The sequence below is a fragment of the Eriocheir sinensis genome, unplaced genomic scaffold (assembly GCF_024679095.1).
Source record: "Eriocheir sinensis breed Jianghai 21 unplaced genomic scaffold, ASM2467909v1 Scaffold491, whole genome shotgun sequence".
Classification (NCBI taxonomy): Eukaryota; Metazoa; Arthropoda; class Malacostraca; order Decapoda; family Varunidae; genus Eriocheir; species Eriocheir sinensis.
Window position 1 is genome coordinate 170,409 of NW_026111822.1, and position 19,592 is coordinate 190,000.

At 42.2% G+C, this 19,592-nt stretch overlaps 1 protein-coding gene across 1 annotated transcript in view; it reads left to right on the forward strand.

The window, feature by feature from the left end:
• Positions 1 to 17,229: 17,229 nt before the first annotated feature.
• The window catches only part of LOC126992584 (WSCD family member AGAP003962-like), a 14,912-nt gene continuing 12,549 nt past the window's right edge, over positions 17,230 to 19,592 (forward strand). Inside the window, exons 1-2 of the mRNA XM_050851395.1 lie at positions 17,230 to 17,349; positions 18,984 to 19,056. Of these exons, the coding sequence (XP_050707352.1) occupies positions 17,274 to 17,349; positions 18,984 to 19,056 (149 nt within the window). The 5' untranslated portion in view covers positions 17,230 to 17,273. The remainder of the gene's footprint in view (positions 17,350 to 18,983; positions 19,057 to 19,592) is intronic.

A 19,592-nucleotide genomic window follows, 5' to 3' on the forward strand; every position in this document is an offset into this window, starting at 1 on the left:
TCCTGCTGGTCGAGAGAGAAAAATATGCTATCAAGGGTCTGGTCGAGTCTTGTCATGCCTTGTAACCGGTTATTGTTTCCATTGTTTGGTTTACAAATTTGTTTTACCTAAGCGGCGAGGCGGCGTGTTGTCCCTTTCTTGTGTGTTCCTCTCTATGAATATTTTTACGGGAGGTAGGTAATATTTCGCGTGCGTGTGTGTGTGTGTGTGTGTGTGTGTGTGTGTGTGTGGAGGATTGTGTGTGCGTGTGAGGGGGTGTGGGGTGTTTGGGTGATTGGGTGTGAGTGGTCGGGTGGGAGGGAGGGTTGTGTGTGCGTGTGGGTGTATGGGGGGGGTGTTGGTTTGGGTGATTGGGTGTGAGTGGTCGGGTGGGAGGGAGGGTTGTGTGTGCGTGTGGGTGTATGGGGGGGTGTTGGTTTGGGTGATTGGGTGTGAGTGGTCGGGTGGGAGGGAGGGTTGTGTGTGCGTGTGGGTGTATGGGGGGGTGTTGGTTTGGGTGATTGGGTGTGAGTGGTCGGGTAGGGGGGAATGTGGGAGTGGATGCGTGGGTGGGTGGGTTCTGTATGTGTATTTTGTAAGGGGGGGGTGAGGGGGTGTTGGTGTAGGTGGGTGTATCTGTGTGTCAGTATCTCAGGTCACCGTCCACTTTTTCCATCGGCCACATTTTCTTTCCTTGGCATCCCTCGTGTCATTGATCTCACTCATATTTTTGCTATTTGTTCTTGTTTTGTGGTTGTTAAAAACGAATACCGCCTTCTATTCTGGAGCATCATTTTATCGGTAGTTCTTCTATGTGTTGTTTATTGCGTATTGAAAGACAGCGGTTTCTAGCTTGTGTATCGCGTTTCCAATCGTGGCACAGCGAAAAGTAAGCACGTTTTCCGTAGATTTCTCTGAAGCGATGACCGGGATGGAACAGTGGCTAATGGACATGTTTCCGGTCAACATATTTATTTCAAATTCTGTCTGCACGGATAAAATAGGCCCGAAATTCAGCTATGGTGCTATTTTTTCTTCATGTAAAATAGTAAATGTGGTATAAAATATGGATTAAAGTTGAGGAAAAATCACGTGACCTGGAAACGGGCGCTTATTGGTCGTGACGTCACTATGCAGTCGACAGGCCGCCAACGTAATATATGCACTACGAAATCCTAAACGTGTTGTTACATTCTTGCAGACGAAATATACTTTCTTCATCGGCACGTTGTAACTGACTGATGATTACCGAAAAGCTAAAAAGATGAAGCTGTCCCCTCATGCTGTCACGAGAAACTGGTTAATGACAAAGAACGAAAATGTTGCCAAAAGAGCTAAAAAGATTAAGCTTTCCACTGCATGCTGTCACGAGAAACTGGTTAATGATGAATGAACGAAAATGTAAAAAAATGTGCCATCAGTGCTTTTGTCAGTAGATAGAAAGATCCATAGAAAAGTATATGACAGCAAAAAGAAGCTGGTTAAGGAAACGAATTAAAGATAAAAGAAACGAAAGTATAGGCATAATGTTAGCGACGTACCTGTGAGTCGATGGAAATGCCTACAGAAAAGTATATGATAGTAAAAAGAAACAGGTTAAGGAAAAGAGTTAAGGATAAAAGAACGAAAGTATAGCCATAATGTTAGCGACGTACCTGTGAGTCGATGGAAATCCCTACAGAAAAGTATATGACAGCAAAAAGAAACAGGTTAAGGAAAAGAGTTAGAGATAAAAAAAAACGAAAATATTGCTACAAGGTTGTGTTGCTTTTGAGAGTCAGAAATATCCATAGAAAAACACGTGAGAGCAAAAAGAAACAGGTTAAAGAAACAAGAAAGAAAATATTACGAAAATGTTAGCGATGTTTTTGCTAGTCGATGTATTGGACCACAGAAAAGTATGATATAATAAAAAAAGGTAAAGAAACGAGATAAAACAACGTAAATAACGCCTTGAGATTAGTACGATTTTGACACTCGATGGAAAGGTCTATAGAAAAAAGTATATGATTATAAAAATAGAAAATAGCTTATAGACCAGAGATCGAAACTATTGCCATAACGTTATCGCTATTTTCAAGTCGATGGGAAAAGTGTACGATAGAAACAAAACACCAGAGTGCTTAACAAGGCATTGGACTCCTTTTCAGAGATCCCTCACGACGCTACTCCACTCATAACGTATCCGACAGTTCTAATCTATCGCATCAATTGTATCTCCGGTATTGGATGTGAGTGTTCCTGGTGGCGCTTCTCAACACCCTGCCGAGACGCTCTACTGTCTTGTCAATTTTCCATTTCTTTCCCTCTACCGGCGAGGCAGTCTGTTCTGTCACAATTTTCTTTAGCTGCCCTTTAACCTTCTGCCACATGTATGCTTTTTTTCTCATGCTATTTCTTCTTTAATATACACAGGTTGGATTATTAACAAACTAGAAATTGCAGGAACCCAAAAGCATAAGGCCTCGGACGAATGTGTTAGGAATTTTATTAGTTTTCCTGTTTTAATTAAAGTTTTCGTTGATGTCATGAGGAACAGGTGGAGGAAGTGTAAACACGAGAGGTATTTATATAACCAACGCAGTCCCAATAGAACGTAAATTTATAAGTTGTGTCATAATATCTTTCCTCACCTATATATAATAAAAATTTCCATAGATGTCATACGGAGAAAGTGTAGGAGGTGAAAACACGAGAGGTATTTATATAACCAACGCAGTCCCAATAGAACGTAAATTTATAAGTTGTGTCATAATATCATTCCTCACCTACATATAATTAAACTTTCCATAGATGTCATACGGAGAAAGCGCAGAGTGAAAACACGAGATGTATTTAAATAACCAACACGCCTCCCTGAAACGTAAAATAAGAAGCTGTCATATTATTTTTCCTTCCCAGTAGCTTGTCTTGTCATTCTTAACGACGACAAAACATGTTATGGACGAAGACCTCATAAACTTGTGTTAGGAAAAGGAATGTCCATAAACGCGGTGACTCCAACAGAAGAAGAAGGTTAGACGTAGCTCATTCGATGCCGAAGCAAGAAATGCCACGAGGTAGTGTTCTGAATTTCGAAGGCTTCATCCGATTTACCTGGAAGGGAGATGAATATGTTCGACGTGGCTCAGTGATTTTAGGAAGAGGAGGGAAACTATTATTTTCTCAGTAAAAAAGTACCAGTAGTGTTCTCGATGCAAAAACCTCATCTAATTAATTTGGAAGACAGAGGGATACGTGGAAATACAGAAGCTTCAAGTCGTTCTTTGACGTTGTAGCGGCGTTTGTTGGTGTGTTTTATCATGGGTCTCGAATTCCTTCGTGGGCTCAAGAATCACCCGTACCCAGAAATTGTAGAAGCCAGAGCAGAACCAGGCGGAGAGATGAAATCATGCTATTGTCCGGAGCAGGATGGAGAACTACACTAAAATATCAGACAGAGAGAGATTTAGAGAATTGAGAATTTCTTTGTAACTGTTGAAAACGTTAGTGGTGACCAGTAACCATGAAAGAAAGGCAAATCAGCGCTAAAACAATAACACTGGCCAACAGCAAAAAATATTTCGGATGAGAAATATTAACAAAAATCAACCGCAAATGTCACAAACATGTAATCGATTTAGTTATAGAATCGGATTTTTTAAAAAATCGACTTAGCACAAAAACCTGACCTTATCGAGAGAAACGGCTGTCATTTTCGGATTCAGCGGTGTAAATTTGTCCGAAATCAGAAAAAAACTTAGACAACTTACATTTTTTTTTGCAACCCAGTGTAATATTTCACCTTAAGAGTAAATATTGTCTCGGTTTCATTATTATCGGTTGACACGCGACGAGCTTTCCACCACAACGCCGTGGGATCAAGCACCAGGCAGGCATTGCACGAGTGTTGAGGCGAGGCGAGTCACCCCTCAAAGGAACGCCAGAGAGCATGTGTACCCTCCGCGAGTGAGGCGGGAGACGAGGGCAGACTATGCACGATACACACACACACACACACACACACACACACACACACACACACACACACACACACACTCTCTCTCTCTCTCTCTCTCTCTCTCTCTCTCTCTCTCTCTCTCTCTCTCTCTCTCTCTCTCTCTCTCTCTCTCTCTCTCTCTCTCCCCCCAACACACACAGTTCCCCGTATCCCTGTCCATTCTCTGTAACCCCCTGCTCTTGGTGAACATTGTATTATATGGGCTGCACATAAGCACTTGACAGCGTTAAGCATTTACCGAAAGACGAGAAATTACCTTCGTTGGTTGGTGGTGGTGGTGTGGTTGTGGTGGAGAGGGTGATGATGGCGGTAGCGGTGGTGGTGTTGTGGTTCTACTACTACTACTACTACTACTACTACTACTACTACTACTGTTGCTGCTATTTTAACCTCCCGCCTTTCTCTGCCAGTCTCCCTCCTTCGCGTAGTCGCTGTGAGAGAGCAGTGAAAAATAACTTCACTCTCCGTCGTTCACTTCGAGTCCGCTGTTACTCTCCTCTCTTCGCCTCCCTGAAATAAACGAAGAAAAGACTTATAACTATTTTTCGGGTGTAAAGTTTCCTCGTATGACTTTCCTTCCGCATTTATGATTTTCGACACCCTGCCTGGGCCCATGTTCATAAGTCATCTCTCGTTACTTTAGAAGACTCGGGTGCGGCTCACAGGAAAATATTATGAGACATGAAAACCAATATTTCAAGCTTCACCTTACTGAGAAAATTTAAAAAATGTCACTTAGTATTACCGACTGGAAACCCAATGGCAATTTCTAAGGAGTTTTCGTCTTCATTAAATTCCACAAACTGCATTTTTAACAGACTTTTCTTCAACGTTCTTCAGCCTTCCTATTCCAAGCTACACCTTGCTAAATAAACAAAAAGTCACAGCATTATTGACTGAAAACCCAACGACAACTTCTATAGAGAGTTTTCGTCTTCATTAAATTCCACAAACTGCATTTTTAACAGACTTTTCTTCAGCGTTCTTCAGCCTTCCTATTCCAAGCTACACCTTACAAAAAAAAAAGCCACAGCATTAGCGACTGAAAACCCAACGATAACTTCTATAGAGAATTTTCGCCTCCATTAAATTCCACTCATTGCAATATTAACAAGCTTTTCTGTTGGTCTACTTGCGCCATACTATTATTATCAGATGAATTTTAGTATGTTATTTACGCTATTAACCTTTATAAGCCGTTCGTAGAAAGCTCGCAGTGAACGGCTCTAACTGATCGACGGTGTTGGTACTATTTTCAAGGTAATAGCCTAGGAATGTCGAGCTTTTAAAGTAGGCGTAAATATCGAAGAACTCTAAGCATTTTTTGTACTGGAAAAGAAACAGCTCATGGGCAAGAACAACAACAAAAACAGGGTCGAAAAAAGGCCCGCTAATAACTGCTCCTAAAAAAAAAAGATAGAAGGAAAGAGTGGCCAAAATAGAGGTCAATTTCGGGTGATACTCTCTGCTTTGAATGGGCGGAGGAGCAAGGAGCCTTTATGAATGAGAGCCCTGAACCTCATCTTCAAGGCGTGTAGGAAGCGAAAAATACACTATTCTTAGTATGCCACAGAAAGAGACACAATGTAGATATTTTTTGAGTGGGTGTTTGTTGTGTATGTATTTTTTTTAACAACGAATAAGAAGTTTTTTAATAAGATACGGAAGTAAAACAGGATAAAGAAAACTACTGAATGGCGCCAGGATATAGTGGTATAGTTTTGGGCATTTTGTGTTTATTTTAATTTTTTGTTTTTCTCTTTCTTTTTACTTTTATTTGTGTATGTCTTTCTATATTGTTTTTCTTTATATTCTTATTTCTTTTACTTTTTCTTTCTCTTATTTTTTATTTCACATTTTCTTTTCCTCTTTCCTTAATCTTTCTTTCAATCCTTGTGTTTAACTTTCTATCATTTTTTCTTTCTCCCTCTCTGACCTATTTTATCCATCTCTCTACCAGTCTTCCTTTTTCCTTCCCTTCCTTCATTCATGCTTCCTTATACCCTTATCTCTCACTATCTATCTGTTTATCTATCTATCTACCTACCTACCTATCTAACTATCTCTCTTGACCCATCTCTCTCCCTCTATCTGTTCTCTTTTTTCGTCCTTGTGTCTTAGCCGAGGCAGCAGCTGAGGGATTCAGGACCAATAGGCTCTGAGGAAGGCGTCCATCCGTCAGTGGCCGTGAGAGAGAGGAAGAGACTGAGAGAGTGAGAGGGAGAGAGAGGGAGAGGCTGTGAGGCGCTGATTGGAGACTAAACACACACACACACACGGAGGTAGCCTAGTCCCCAAGAGCACTCCCACTGAAGTACATGTGGATATCTTTTTCTTAAGTTTACAGTCATCACGGTAGCGAATCCTATCATGATGCCGCGGTCGAGGCTCATTATACCCTCCTAACTAAGCCACTCCTCCGAGGAATACATTAGCTTTTACTTAGGTTTCCGGAGCGTAATATATATTCACTGGTGCATTATTAATAGTGCGGTAGCTTAGGAGGGCTTCTTTTTCAACGGCGGCGGAGTGTTACAGTAATTTGCGTAAGAGCTGCCTCGTCTTTTGAATCATTATTAACTACTACGAAGGCTTAGGGGATTGTGTTGAAAAGGGAGGAGGAGGAGGAGGAGGAGGAGGAAGAACAACAAGAAGAATAGAAGAAGAAAGTAGAGCTGAGGGAAGAGGAAGAGGAAGAACAAGAACAAGAAGAACAGAAGAAGAAAGTAGAGTTGGGGAAAGAGGAAGAGGAAGAGGAGGAATTAAGAAGAGTTGCTTCCTTCACTGTAAAAAAAAATGAGGAGGAGGAGGAGGAGCTAGAGGAAGAGGAAGAGAAAGAAGAAGAAGAACAAGAACATGAACAAGAAGAAGAATAGAAGAAGAAAGTAGAGTTGGGGAAAGACGAAGAGGAAGAGGAGGAAAAAGAGATGCTTCCTTCACTGTACAAAAAAAAAAAAAATCGATGAGGAGAAGGAACAGGAACAAGAAGACAGGAGGAGGAGGAGAAAAACAGGAAGACAGGAGGAGGAGGAGGAGGAACAGGAAGACAGGAGGAGGAGGAGGAGGAGGAACAGGAAGACAGGAGGAAGAGGAGGAGGAGGAACAGAAAGACAGGAGGAGGAGGAGGAGGAGGAACAGGAAGACAGGAGGAGGAGGAGGAACAGGAAGACAGGAGGAGGAGGAGGAGGAACAGGAAGACAGGAGGAGGAGGAGGAGGAGGAGGAACAGGAAGACAGGAGGAGGAGGAGGAGGAGGAACAGGAGGAGGACAGGGACAGGGAAGGCGCGGAACAACTCTCAAATCACCGCATCTTCTCACAGATTTAGGGTTGAAAAGCGCCTGGAATCTGGTAATTACATCCCTTTGTCGTTCGCCCCTAAAGCTGTTTGTGGGCGGCCGGTCCTGCGCCACTCCCTCCCCTCCCCTGGACGTGTAAAAGAAGGGAAGGAAGGGATGGTTGGACACATTTATCTCCCCTTCAGTGCGGAGACAATGCGTTACGGTGTTCCTGTACTTTATTTTGTACACGGCAGCTAGAACGAGGGAGATAGATAGATAGATAAAGGGGGGTATTAAGACAGATAAAAAGATTAGAACATAAGAACATAAGAACGTAAGGAGTCTGCACGAGGCCGGTAGAGATTGATATATAGATAAATGTGTGTGTGTGTGTGTGTGTGTGTGTGTGTGTGTGTGTGTGTGTGTGTGTGTGTGTGTGTGTCAGGGTCAGGGAGGGTGCGTGATGGCCTCCCCTCTGCAGTGCGTAATGTATCGAGCCAAGAGACCGCCGGCCCAGTCAGTGTGTGTGTGTGACCTCTGTGTGTGTGTTGCTCCTCCACCTGCATCTCCACCTCTACCGCGTCCACTCATTCCTCTACGACCTCGATCTTCCCTTCATTTAACTTTCCCTAACTTATCATCTCTCACCTCTTCTCTCCCTTACCTGTTCTTCCACCTCTACGTTCTCTGTGTGTTGTTCTTCCACCTCTATCTCCTTCTCCACCTCTACCGCGTCCACTCACACCTCTACGACCTCGATCTTCCCTTCATTTAACTTTCCCTAACTTATCATCTCTCACCTCTTCTCTCCCTTACCTGTTCTTCCACCTCTACGTTCTCTGTGTGTTGTTCTTCCACCTCTATCTCCTCCACCTCTACCGCGTCCACTCACACCTCTACGACCTTAATCTTCCCTTCATTTAACTTTCCCCAACTTATCATCTCTCATCCTTTCTCTCCCTTACCTGTTCTTCCACCTCTACGTTCTCTGTGTGTTGTTCTTCCACCTCTATCTCCTCCACCTCTACCGCGTCCACTCACACCTCTACGACCTCAATCTTCCCTTCATTTAACTTTCCCCAACTTATCATCTCTCACCTTTTCTCTCCCTTACCTGTTCTTTCACCTCTACGTTCTCTGTGTGTAGCTTCTTAATTAACTTCTATATCCTCTGACAACTCTATTACCTTGACCTCTTCTCCTCTAACCACTTTCTCCAACTATCTCTAAATTATTTTCTCTCACCTGTTCTCTATGTTACCTGTTCCTCCATCTATACGTTACCTGTGTGTGTAGCTCCGTAGCTCCTCAACTTCCTCCTTCTCCCCGACCACATCTTCTAGTTCCTGCACTTCCTTGACCTTTTCTCTTCCCTCACCTCTTCCTCCAACCCTTGTCTTCTTGTATCTCCTCTCTTCCTTCACTAACTTCATCTAACCTCTTCCCATGCAGACAAAACCTTCCTTAATTATTTAGGTACATTTCCCGTCTTTATTTTCTTCCCAGACTGTTTTACTTCTTCATGTCTACTTCCTCCACTAAATCCACCTCACCTCCTCTTCCCTCACAACAATTACCCCCTGTTCCGTCTTCCCTAACTCCTCCACCGCCTTTATTTCCTCTCTCTACGCTTCCTTTTCCTCCTCGCCCACCTCCATCTACCCCACAGCAACCAAAACAACAGTAAGCCTCAATACAACATGAAAACACACACATACAACCATCGCTTTATTTCCTCTCTCTACGTTTCCATTTCCTCTTCATCCCTCTCCTCCTCCTCCACGTGAACCCAAACAACAGAAAACACCAGTAATACAACATGAAAAAACAAACACTGGGAGGAAGGGACCCAGGTTAGCGCACCGAAGTAGTTCATCAACACGCTCACGCTGGGAGATCGATGGCGCCTCACAGGGGAAGCGTGACGGCGGGGCCAGGTGGTGGAGGTGCCCGGGTCTCCACCGCCGAGGCCTCCGCGTCCCTGCAGCTAACATCAGGGGCGCCGCGTCGGGTACCACTGCCGCAGCCTGATGTAATAGGGGACGTGGGGAGGCGACACGTGGGGCCCAGGGGTAAGGAAATTGGGTTTGGGAATGTGTGCTTGACGCCTGAGGGGAACGGAATAGGTTAGTGTGTGTTTGTGTGTGTGGGGGGGGGGGGGGAAGAAGGTGGGGTATATAGTTGTGGGGTGGTAAGCGAGTGTTTACTACATTCTACTTCCTTGCTTGTGTTTGCTAGTGGTTTTCGGCTGCTGTGTATTGTCTAGTGTTTGTAGTGTTGCTGTGTGGCTGTTTGTCTGTTTGGGTGGGTGGATGGGTGACTGTTTGAGTGGGAGTGGGTGAGGGAAGGAGAGCGAATGGATAGATGTAAGTGTATTTGTTTACATTCAACTTCCTTTCCTCTTTTCTGAGTTTGTGTTTGCAAGTGGTTTTCTGCATCTGTTTACTGTCTTGTGTTAGTGTGGATGTGGGTGGAAGGGTGGGTATGTGTGTGCGTGTGGGTGTGGGTGGGTGTGGGTCGGTGAGCGAGTGGATGGATGTAAGTGCATTTGTTTACATTCAACTCTTTTCGCTTCTTTTCCCCGAGTTCGTGTTTGCAAGTGATTTCCTGCGTCGGTTTGTCTGCCTGTGTATTGGTGGGTCTCGTGTTTGACTTTATGTTGTTGTACCAGTATTTTAAATGTGTTACCTGTTCTTCCGCTTATACGTTCTTAACTAACTTCATCTCACTTCTTATACAAACAACACATTTCTTAACATCTCCCTCGTCTTTTCTTTCTTCCCAGACTGTTATACTCTTTCATATCTACTTCCTCCACTAAATCCACTTCTTCTGTCTGTTAGTCTGTGCCTGTTCGTCGTTGTTAACCAGTATCTATCTTGTGTTTCTGTTTCCTTTATCCTTTATCCTTTGTCAGTCCACGTCCCTTGTTGTGAGTTTGTCAATATCCGGTCATGGTCATCTTTTTCTACTCCCTTCATTTTTTTTTTTTTTACCCCTTTTCTCTTTTCCATGTTATCTGTCTCTCCCCATATTGTCTGCTTCCCTTATCATCTCTTCTTTCTGTGCGTTCGTGTTCGTCTTTTAATCTGTACATTCCTCCATCTTCACTCTTTGACCGCTTCTATTCTGCCCTCTATTCTTGTCTCCCTATTTCCTGCCTCTTCGTTAGTACCTGCCTCTTCATATTGTTTCCTTTTGTGTATGCGTTCGTCTCTTACCTCTTCCACACTTTTTGTTTTGCTTCCTTTTCTCGTCTTTCAATTTCCTGCCTCTTCTTTAGGTTCTGGTCCCTGTATTGTTTATTTTCGTGTGATTGTTCGTCTCTTAATCGCTTCTTTCTCCATCTTTACTCTTTCACCCTTCCTATTTCGCCTCTTTTTCTCGTCTCTCTATTTCCTGCCTCTTCGTTTGTACCTGTTTCTCGTCTTGTCCCGTCTTGTCTGTGTGTTCGTCTAATAATCTCTACTTGCTCCCCGCCCGTCTGTCTGTCTGTCTCTCCCTGTATATGCTAGTTGCCTGTCTCTATGTGTCCGTCTGTTTCTCCGCGACAGGAATTCAGTAAGTCCCAGACGGTCTATTTTATCAGTCGGTTAGTTTATGGTCAGACATTCGATCGATCAGTCGGTCATGCAGTCTCTCTCTCTCTCTCTCTCTCTCTCTCTCTCTCTCTCTCTCTCTCTCTCTCAAAATGCTCGAGTGTGCGTGTGTGTGTGTGTGTGTGTGTGTGTGTGTGTGTGTGTGTGTGTGTGCATCGATCTGGAGGTGAATCAGGCAGGTAACAGTAATTAACCCCTCCTCATTACCACAGAATTTCGGTCTTCGCGTAGGAGAAGGGAGGTCACTGGTGGTGGTGGTGGTGCTGATGATGATGATGATGATATTGCTCTTATTGTTGATGATGGAGATGCTGACGATTTTTTCACTCAGCTATTGCATTTATATAATAACCTCTGCATTGATAAACCTCAGATATAAAAGTAATCATGAATGGTTTCTTGAACGAACTCTACGCACTTTGCTGTCCAAGTTCATAATGCAAGTGTCAACCAATGTCTTCACTATTTTCATTCCTTTCACTGGTAAACTCTGGAACTCGTCTATATATCCTCGAAATATAGAGAAAGAATATATCCTCCTTTCCCTTTTATTTTCCTCTTCCTTCAACGCTTTCAAGAGAGGAACCGCAAGACGCCTTTCGACCATAAATTGATCATATTTTACTGGAACTTCATTTGTCATCTTTTTATGGCTGTAGTGTTTTGCGGGGGTTTTCTCTCTGCGTTTGTTTTGACCCTAAACTTCTTCCTTCACAATAGAAAGAAAGCAATTATATATATATTTTTTTCTCTTAAAGCTCGTAATTACATTTTCTCAGTTAACTCTAATGGCAGCCGAGGCAGTTTGCGCTTAACGTAGAAAATAAATTAGTGTTGTTTCGCTGTCTAATGGATGACTCCGATGGGAAGTAAGGGTCGAGTTTTAGCGTGAACCACCTTATTGAATTACTGAGAGAGAGAGAGAGAGAGAGAGAGAGAGAGAGAGAGAGAGAGAGAGAGAGAGATTGATTGATTAATTGATTGAATCTGCTTGCTTCATTCCAGTGAACACACACACACACACACACACACACACACACACACACACACACACACACACACACACACACACACACACCGATGACCTGCGTTGCCTATCTGGTCTATCTCTGAAGGGAAAGGAAAGAAATATTGTAGGGATGAAGAGAAGAAGCGAAGCGGAAAAATAATTAACTGAAAGGAATTGCATATGGAAGAGAGGACTGAAGCAGAAAGTGGACGGTGGAAGAAAGGGTGGAGTAGTGGAGACAGTGGTGTATGAGAGGAGTGGAGGAGTGGAGGAGGAGGTAGAGAGGTGGATAAGGAAAGGTGGATGATGAGAGAAAACGGAAACTGAGATGGAACAGTGGAGAGGGTGGACTAAAGGAAGAGTGGAAGAACGAAGAGGAATTGGAGGAGACATTTTGGAAGTGGAGAGGGAAATTGGAAAGAAGCAGTGGAGAGGGTGAGCTGGTGGAAGAGGGGAAGAACGGGAAAGAGTGTTGAGTGGATAAAGGTCTTGTTATGACGGTGGAAGGGTACGAGTGTTAGGAGGTGGAAGGAGTTAAGTGGAAGAGAGTAACAGCATTAGAGGTGGTGGAATAAAGAAAGAGTGGAAGAGCAGGGGGGGAGGTTGATAAGACTGTTGCATGGCGTGAAGGTGGAAGGCGGAGTATTAGGAGGTGGAGGGAGTTTGGTGGAGGAGAGTAAGGTAAGGTAAGATATCAACAACCACCACTTCCACATCTTTCACCACCCCTTCCACCACCACCACCACCACTACCACTACACAGCCTCACTAAATCAATTCTCAACCTCCAATATTTTCAGCCGAGAATAAACTTATTTTTTATTTATAGCTGTGTATTGATTTTCAGTATTTTAAGCTTCCTGTGACCTATTCTTCCCCTCCGTCAATGTTTATATATAGCTTCCTTCAATTTCGTGTTACCCAAACCGTACTATTTCTCTAATCTTTACTATTTCATTTATCTTGACTATTTCACTTATCTTTACCATTTCTCTTAACCTTATTTTTTATCTTCTTCGAGGGGTCATTTTACTCAGTTCTAATAAAAAGGATGAAGGTGAGTATGGAAGGAGGATAACAGAATCACTACAAGAGGGATTTCAAACCATTTACCAGTCGTTGGGTGAGGTAGAATAACGATTAAAGGGAACAGGAGTGAAAGGATCGGTTTTTCTTTTCAGTTGCAAACATTTCTTCAAAGTGAAAAGTAATGAAAAACTTTTGTTGTATAAGTAAGTGGTAATATATTAATAATGTTGCTCCTCTGTTCTCTCTCTCTCTCTCTCTCTCTCTCTCTCTCTCTCTCCTTCTCCTTCTTCTTTTTCTTCCTTTTCTTCTTCTTCTTCTTCTTCTTCTTCTTCTTCTTCTTCTTATTATTATTATTATTATTATTATTATTATTATTATTATTATTATTATTATTATTATTATTATTATTATTATTATTATTATTATTATTATTATTATTATTATTATTATTATTATTATTATTATTATTATTACTACTACTACTACTATTATTTCTATTTTCATTATTTTCATCATATATTTACGACTGCTATTATTATTTCTACTACTAATTATTATTCCCCTTATTATTTTATCATAACTGTTGTCGTTATCATCATCGGTATTAGAATTTGTTGCTATTAGTCAATACGTTGAAATTTCTGAACAGGAGCAGCGCTGTTACGATTTGCAATAAGAACATAACACACACACACACACACACACACACACACACACACACACACACACACACACACACACACACACACACCTCCACACGCATACACACACAAACACACACACACAAAAAAAAATAGATTCCTACTTAAGACGTGTCCTGATATTTTCCTTTTAGTGTAAGGCGCTGAAGGAGGGAAAAGTGTAAAGTGTTTCAAGTTACTCACGCGGCGTTGTGCATTAGAAGGGGGGAAAGAACGGAGGAGAAGGTTAACGGTTGCATTAGGAAGTTAACAAAAGAAAAAGCGTTTGAAATTTTCCCTGAAGTCTTGTTTCGAACATTCCCAGCGAGGCGTGGGAGGAGCGGTGCGTCTGGCGTGGGTAAGAAGTAAACGTTTGTTGATCTAAAGGTGTGCGGCTCTGGAGACGGTGTGAAACTGTTGAAAGAATAACAAAGAGGGAGTTTTCTGTAATAGATTATGATGTCCTTTTATATTAAAGTAAACACTGACGGGTAGTACATAATTGTTCACAGTATAATGAAACACACCTGGATAGAGAGACGTCTGCACTGTCCTCGAGAATGTTTGATATAACTGAAATTCTTCGATATATGTTAAATAAAAATTATAACTAGTAAAGAGATTATGAAGCAATGTAGTGTTGACATATTGACTACAAGAGGTCATTTAGGCTTTTCAGAAACCGTAATTCATCATCTGCCCTCCCAATTCACAAATCTACCAAGCGTTCATTCAAAACTTTCAGCTTTGTTTTGCACTAACTACACAGCGTTTGTTCTTCAACCTATTTTGTCACACAGAACACAAAAAAACTAGCACAGATGACGCACGTATTCTATTTCCTTGCCAAGACTTGTCAGCCTCGCAAATCCAGCTTCTCATCCACCCACGCGCCACACGTCCTATTTCGACACCCCGGCCGTGACAGTCAGATTGGTATTATAAGACATTCTCGCCTCTCATATCAGCTACTTTTAAGGGCCAAAGAGGGAGTCATTCGGGTTCTAATGAGCGTTTCTTTATGTCCGCAGTACAGAAGAAGAGTCAAACTACCACCAGGGTCATAAAACTACTCCTGGAAATGCCCACAACTACGAAAGCCTTGTCAAATATGTGTTCTTGGGCGGCGAAGTGTCTTGTAATACGACTTTCAGCCTCTCCGTGTTTTTCTAGCCGCCCCTGCAGCACCAGATTAATGGGAGAGGTGCTAGGGAGAAGGAGGGACTCAGCGCCATGCAGGTAAGCGTCGTGTGTGTGGCTGCTGCATGCCAATCGATGGTTTTCCCCTGGCGCCAGCAACGGTGTGCCGCGGCTCCTGCACCCTCCTGAAGGCAGCGTGTAGAATCTATGAATGTTGAGGCACAGAAAATAATGTACCAGCAATGTTGAGGCACAGAAAATAATGTACCAGGAATGTTGAGGCACAGAAAATAATGTACCAGGAATGTTGAGGCACAGAAAATAATGTACCAGGAATGTTGAGGCACAGAAAATAATGTACCAGGAATGTTGAGGCACAGAAAATAATGTACCAGAAATATTGAGGCACAGAAAATAATGTACCAGGAATGTTGAGGCAAAGAAAATAATGTACCAGAAATATTGAGGCACAGAAAATAATGTACCAGAAATATTGAGGCACAGAAAATAACGTACCAGAAATATTGAGCCACAGAAAATAATGTACCGGGAATTACCAGTCACAGAAAATCGTATACCAGTAATATTAAGGCACAGATGATAATGCCTAATAATCGTTGAAGCACACACAAAATATAGTCATTGAGGCACAGAAAATAGCGTTCTGAGAGCAATGATAGTACAAAAATAAGCTATGTACTTAGAGCGATGAGACAGAGAAAGCGACATTTAAGATGAGCGTTACAGCATATGCACGAGAGAAGTTTTAGGGGCACAGAAAAGCGGCCCATACGAGGTAGCACGTCAGATTCTGTTCCTCGTTTCGAATCCAGTTAAGAAAAGAAGTTAAAATTCTCGTCTCTGTCTGTTGATCCTTCTAACAGGCCCACTCCATGATATATAATTATGCTCTCTCTCTCTCTCTCTCTCTCTCTCTCTCTCTCTCTCTCTCTCTCTCTCTCTCTCTCTCTCTCTCTCTCTCTCTCTCTCTCTCTCTCTCTCTCTCTCTCTCTCTCTCTCTCTCTCTCTCTCTCTCTCTCTCTCTCTCTCTCTCTCGCCTTAGGTCCTGTGTGGTCTGGTTATCTATGTAACTCTCTCTCTCTCTCTCTCTCTCTCACACCATCGTAACCAACCTCATTAATCTGCGTTCTTTCCCTCCCTCATCATCATCATTCTATTGTGTCCGTTCGAGTTTCTTTTTTATTATGCCTGTAACTACCTCTAGAGAAGCTTGAGTTAATTAAATGCTGAATTGTATGTTTATCCCCCTCCCAACCCCCCTGGAAATGCTATCGTGTTTACAGGAACGGGTTTTTTTTTTTTTTATATATCTTGTGGGGGGTTTTTTTATGAATGGAGAGATAGAGATAGATGATAGATAGATGATGAGAGATTTAGAGAGAGAGAGAGAGAGAGAGAGAGAGAGAGAGAGAGAGAGAGAGAGAGAGAGAGAGAGAGAGAGAGAGAGAGAGAGAGAGAGAGAGAGAGAGAGAGAGAGAGACATTGTATTGGCTTCAACATTTCTTCATTGATTTCTAAGCATCGACAAATACTTATTGGATGCATACCAGACATATTTTTTTTATTTCCTCTAAACGGAGCAGCCACAATTCAGCTTCGCGTTTCTTTTTTTTTTCTTTCTTTTTTACCTTCACGAATATCTGAAAATTTATCGTCTTGTGGTTCGAGGAAGCTATTGTTGCATCGAGACTTGTATTGATGTGTTTTGGTGGTCGTTGTTTTTGTTGTTGCTGTTGGTGTTGTTTGTGATATTGTTTTTTTCATTCCTTGTCGACATTCCTGTATTTTTCTTACTTTTCTGCTTTTCTTAGATTTTCTTTTTGTTATTTTCTCATTCCTTGTCGATATTCCTGTTTTTCTTACTTTTCTGCTTTTCTTAGATTTTCTTTTTGTTATTTTCTCATTCCTTGTCGATATCCCTGTTTTTCTTACTTTTCTGCTTTTCTTAGATTTTCTTTTTGTTATTTTCTCATTCCTTGTCGATATTCCTGTTGTTTTCTTACTTTTCTGCTTTTCTTAGATTTTCTTTTAGTTATTTTTTTCATTCTCTGTTTATCTCTTTCTTTCTTTTTTTCCCCTTTTCATTGGTGTCTCTTCCCCTCAGCTCTTCCTATCTTTATTCTTTTCCTTTCGTGCCGTTTTTTCTTCTCTCTCTTTCCCTCTTCTCTTTATTAATTATCTATACTGTCAAATCTAAATATCCCCCTTTCATTCTCTTTCTCTAATCCTAGTGATGCTTTATTTTCCTTTCCTTTTTTCTTTTTCCTTGAGCTTTTCTTTGTTTTTCTTTCGTTTATTCCCCTTCCCTTCCCTTCTCTCTCTCTCTCTCTCTCTCTCTCTCTCTCTCTCTCTCTCTCTCTCTCTCTCTCTCTCTCTCTCTCTCTCGATCATTCTTTGTAAGTTATCACCCTTTCCTCCGTTTTTCCATTTCCTTCTTCATCAATTCTCCCTCTTTTTTATTTCTTACATTTTCCTTTTCACCCCCAGGGATGAAGAAGAGCCAGAGCGTGCGGGCGGTGGTGGTGGTGTTGGTGCCGATGGCGGTGCTGATGGTGGTGATGATGGTGGTGATATCTCCACCTCCATTGCCTTCCATTGTGGCGCGCCTTGATGGTAGGGTCTGTGGGGAGTGGGAGGGGGAAGGGGGTTAAGGGGGTGGGGGGTGACGTTCTCTCTAAAACATGTAAGATATTCAAGTAAGCCATGTGTTAATTCTTTAGTACGATTTAGTAGGGAGGCGGTGGCCTAGTGGATAAGGTGGTGAGCTTGGGATCGGACTGATGTCGACGCATGGGTTCGAATCCCCACCAGTGCTACCTTGAAACTTTGTGTCATTTGCCGAGTGGCTTAAAATCACCTACATGTCACCCTGACACCCGAGTTCTAGTTGCATAGCAATAAAGATGAGCTTTGGGGGGGTAACATGGGCCTTTCAGGTGCCACTATAAAAACCCGCGCCCGCACCACTAACGGGCCTGCCCCTGAGCAACACCGAAGAGGCAGAATATGCCTACGGTGCATATGGGCTAACACGTAAAAAAAAAAAAAAAAAAAAAAAAAAAAAAAATCTTCATTCTCTATCTTTCCTTTATCAATTGTATCTTTCAAGCTGTATGTCTGTCCTGTTACTTAATCCTCTCAATTCTTTCTTCTTTTTATTTGTTTTTCCTTGAGCTATTATAAATAAATATGTATGTTCATTTTTCTTTAGTACGTTATCATCATCATCGTCATCTTCTACTGTTCCCCTGCTAAACAAAACCCTTTCCCAACGTCCTCCACTTCTCTGGTGTTAGTGTACTAAAGAAACACTCATTAAAACAACACACACAACACATTTGACACACATTTGGCACACACATTTGACAAGGCTTTCGTTGAGGTTTGGGGCATTTCCAGGGGTAGTTTCATGACCCTGGTGGTAGTTTGACCCTTCCTCTGTACCATTATTAATCCATCTCCGGTAAATGCTGTAATTTCATCTTTCCATCCGGTCCCTTGTCTGCCACTCTGTTACTTTGATTGCTCATTTGTTATCTGTTCTATACGCCTTATATATTTAACCTACCCCATTCCATTTTTTCCCCCCGTTCTCTACTCGAATTCATGATGGTCACTTCCGGTCTCCATGTTATACCCAATATTTTTCTCTGTTCCTCTTTTTCCGCTTCGTCGCTTTGTTTCTAAACCGTGCGGCGCCATTTTTGTGAGTAAAATGAAAATGAAAATAAAATACATAATGAATGAAAATGAAAATACAGAATAGATTGACTGCACACCTTTCTTTTCAAGGGGTGTCGGGTTGCAAGTCACGGTATTGTTATGTTTACCAAGAGCACTCCATCCCATTCTTATTTTCCCTCTGATTTTCTTTTTCGTGAACTGGGTTGGCACTTTATAATTACCCGTCCGAGTTGTGTGTGTATCGTTCAACCCTCCCAATCTGTTCTGCCATGTGGTGGGTGACTTGAATATTACCTCTCATTTCTTCACACTAATCTTCAGATCTCGCATTAACTATTTCCAGAGGCCCAAATGGAGAGCAGTCGGTTCTCACGAGTGTATTATTAGGTTCACGGCACAGAAGAAGGGTCAAACTACCATCAGGGTCATAAAACTACCCCTGGAAATGCTCAAAACTCCTAAGAAAGCCTTGTCTAATATGTGAGTCTGAGGCGGCGCAATGTTTATGAAGATGATCCCAAGACTCGTCCGTCACCCATCACTCTGTCCTCTCTCCTCTGCAGCTCTGTCCTCCGCGGCGCCGGTGGTGAGTGGCGGGGTGGTGAGGCTGTGGCCCGGGGACGACAACTGCTCCTGGTGAGTACTGTGGTTGAGTGTACTGTGGATGGATGGATGGATGAATAGATGAATGCTTTGCTGTTGTCTGTCTGTTTCTGTGATTAGGTGTGATGGATGACTGAATATGTGAAGGGTTTTGTGTGTTGATGTGTTTGTTTCTGTGTGTGGCTGTTTTTAATCTGTGTGTGTGTGTGTGTGTGTGTGTGTGTGTGTGTGTGTGTGTGTGTGTGTGTGTGTGTGTGTGTGTGTGTGTCAAGGTGTGTTTCTTTGGTTATATAGAAGTGTAGGGCGTGTTATGCATATAGTTGTTCTTACATTTGTTTGTTTGTTTTGCTTCCTTGGTTGGTTCTCTCCCCTTTCCTTCGTTTTTTTTTTTGTTTGTTTGTTTGTTTTACAGCAAGAGACAGTGCAAGGGCGTAAAAAAAAAAACAATGAAAAACAAAATCCGCTACTTACTCTTTCAATCTAACTTCCATTCTTCCTCTATTCTTTTCGACGTCATTTTTTTTCTTTCATGTTCTCTTTAATATCTTTCAAACTTACTTCCTATGCCT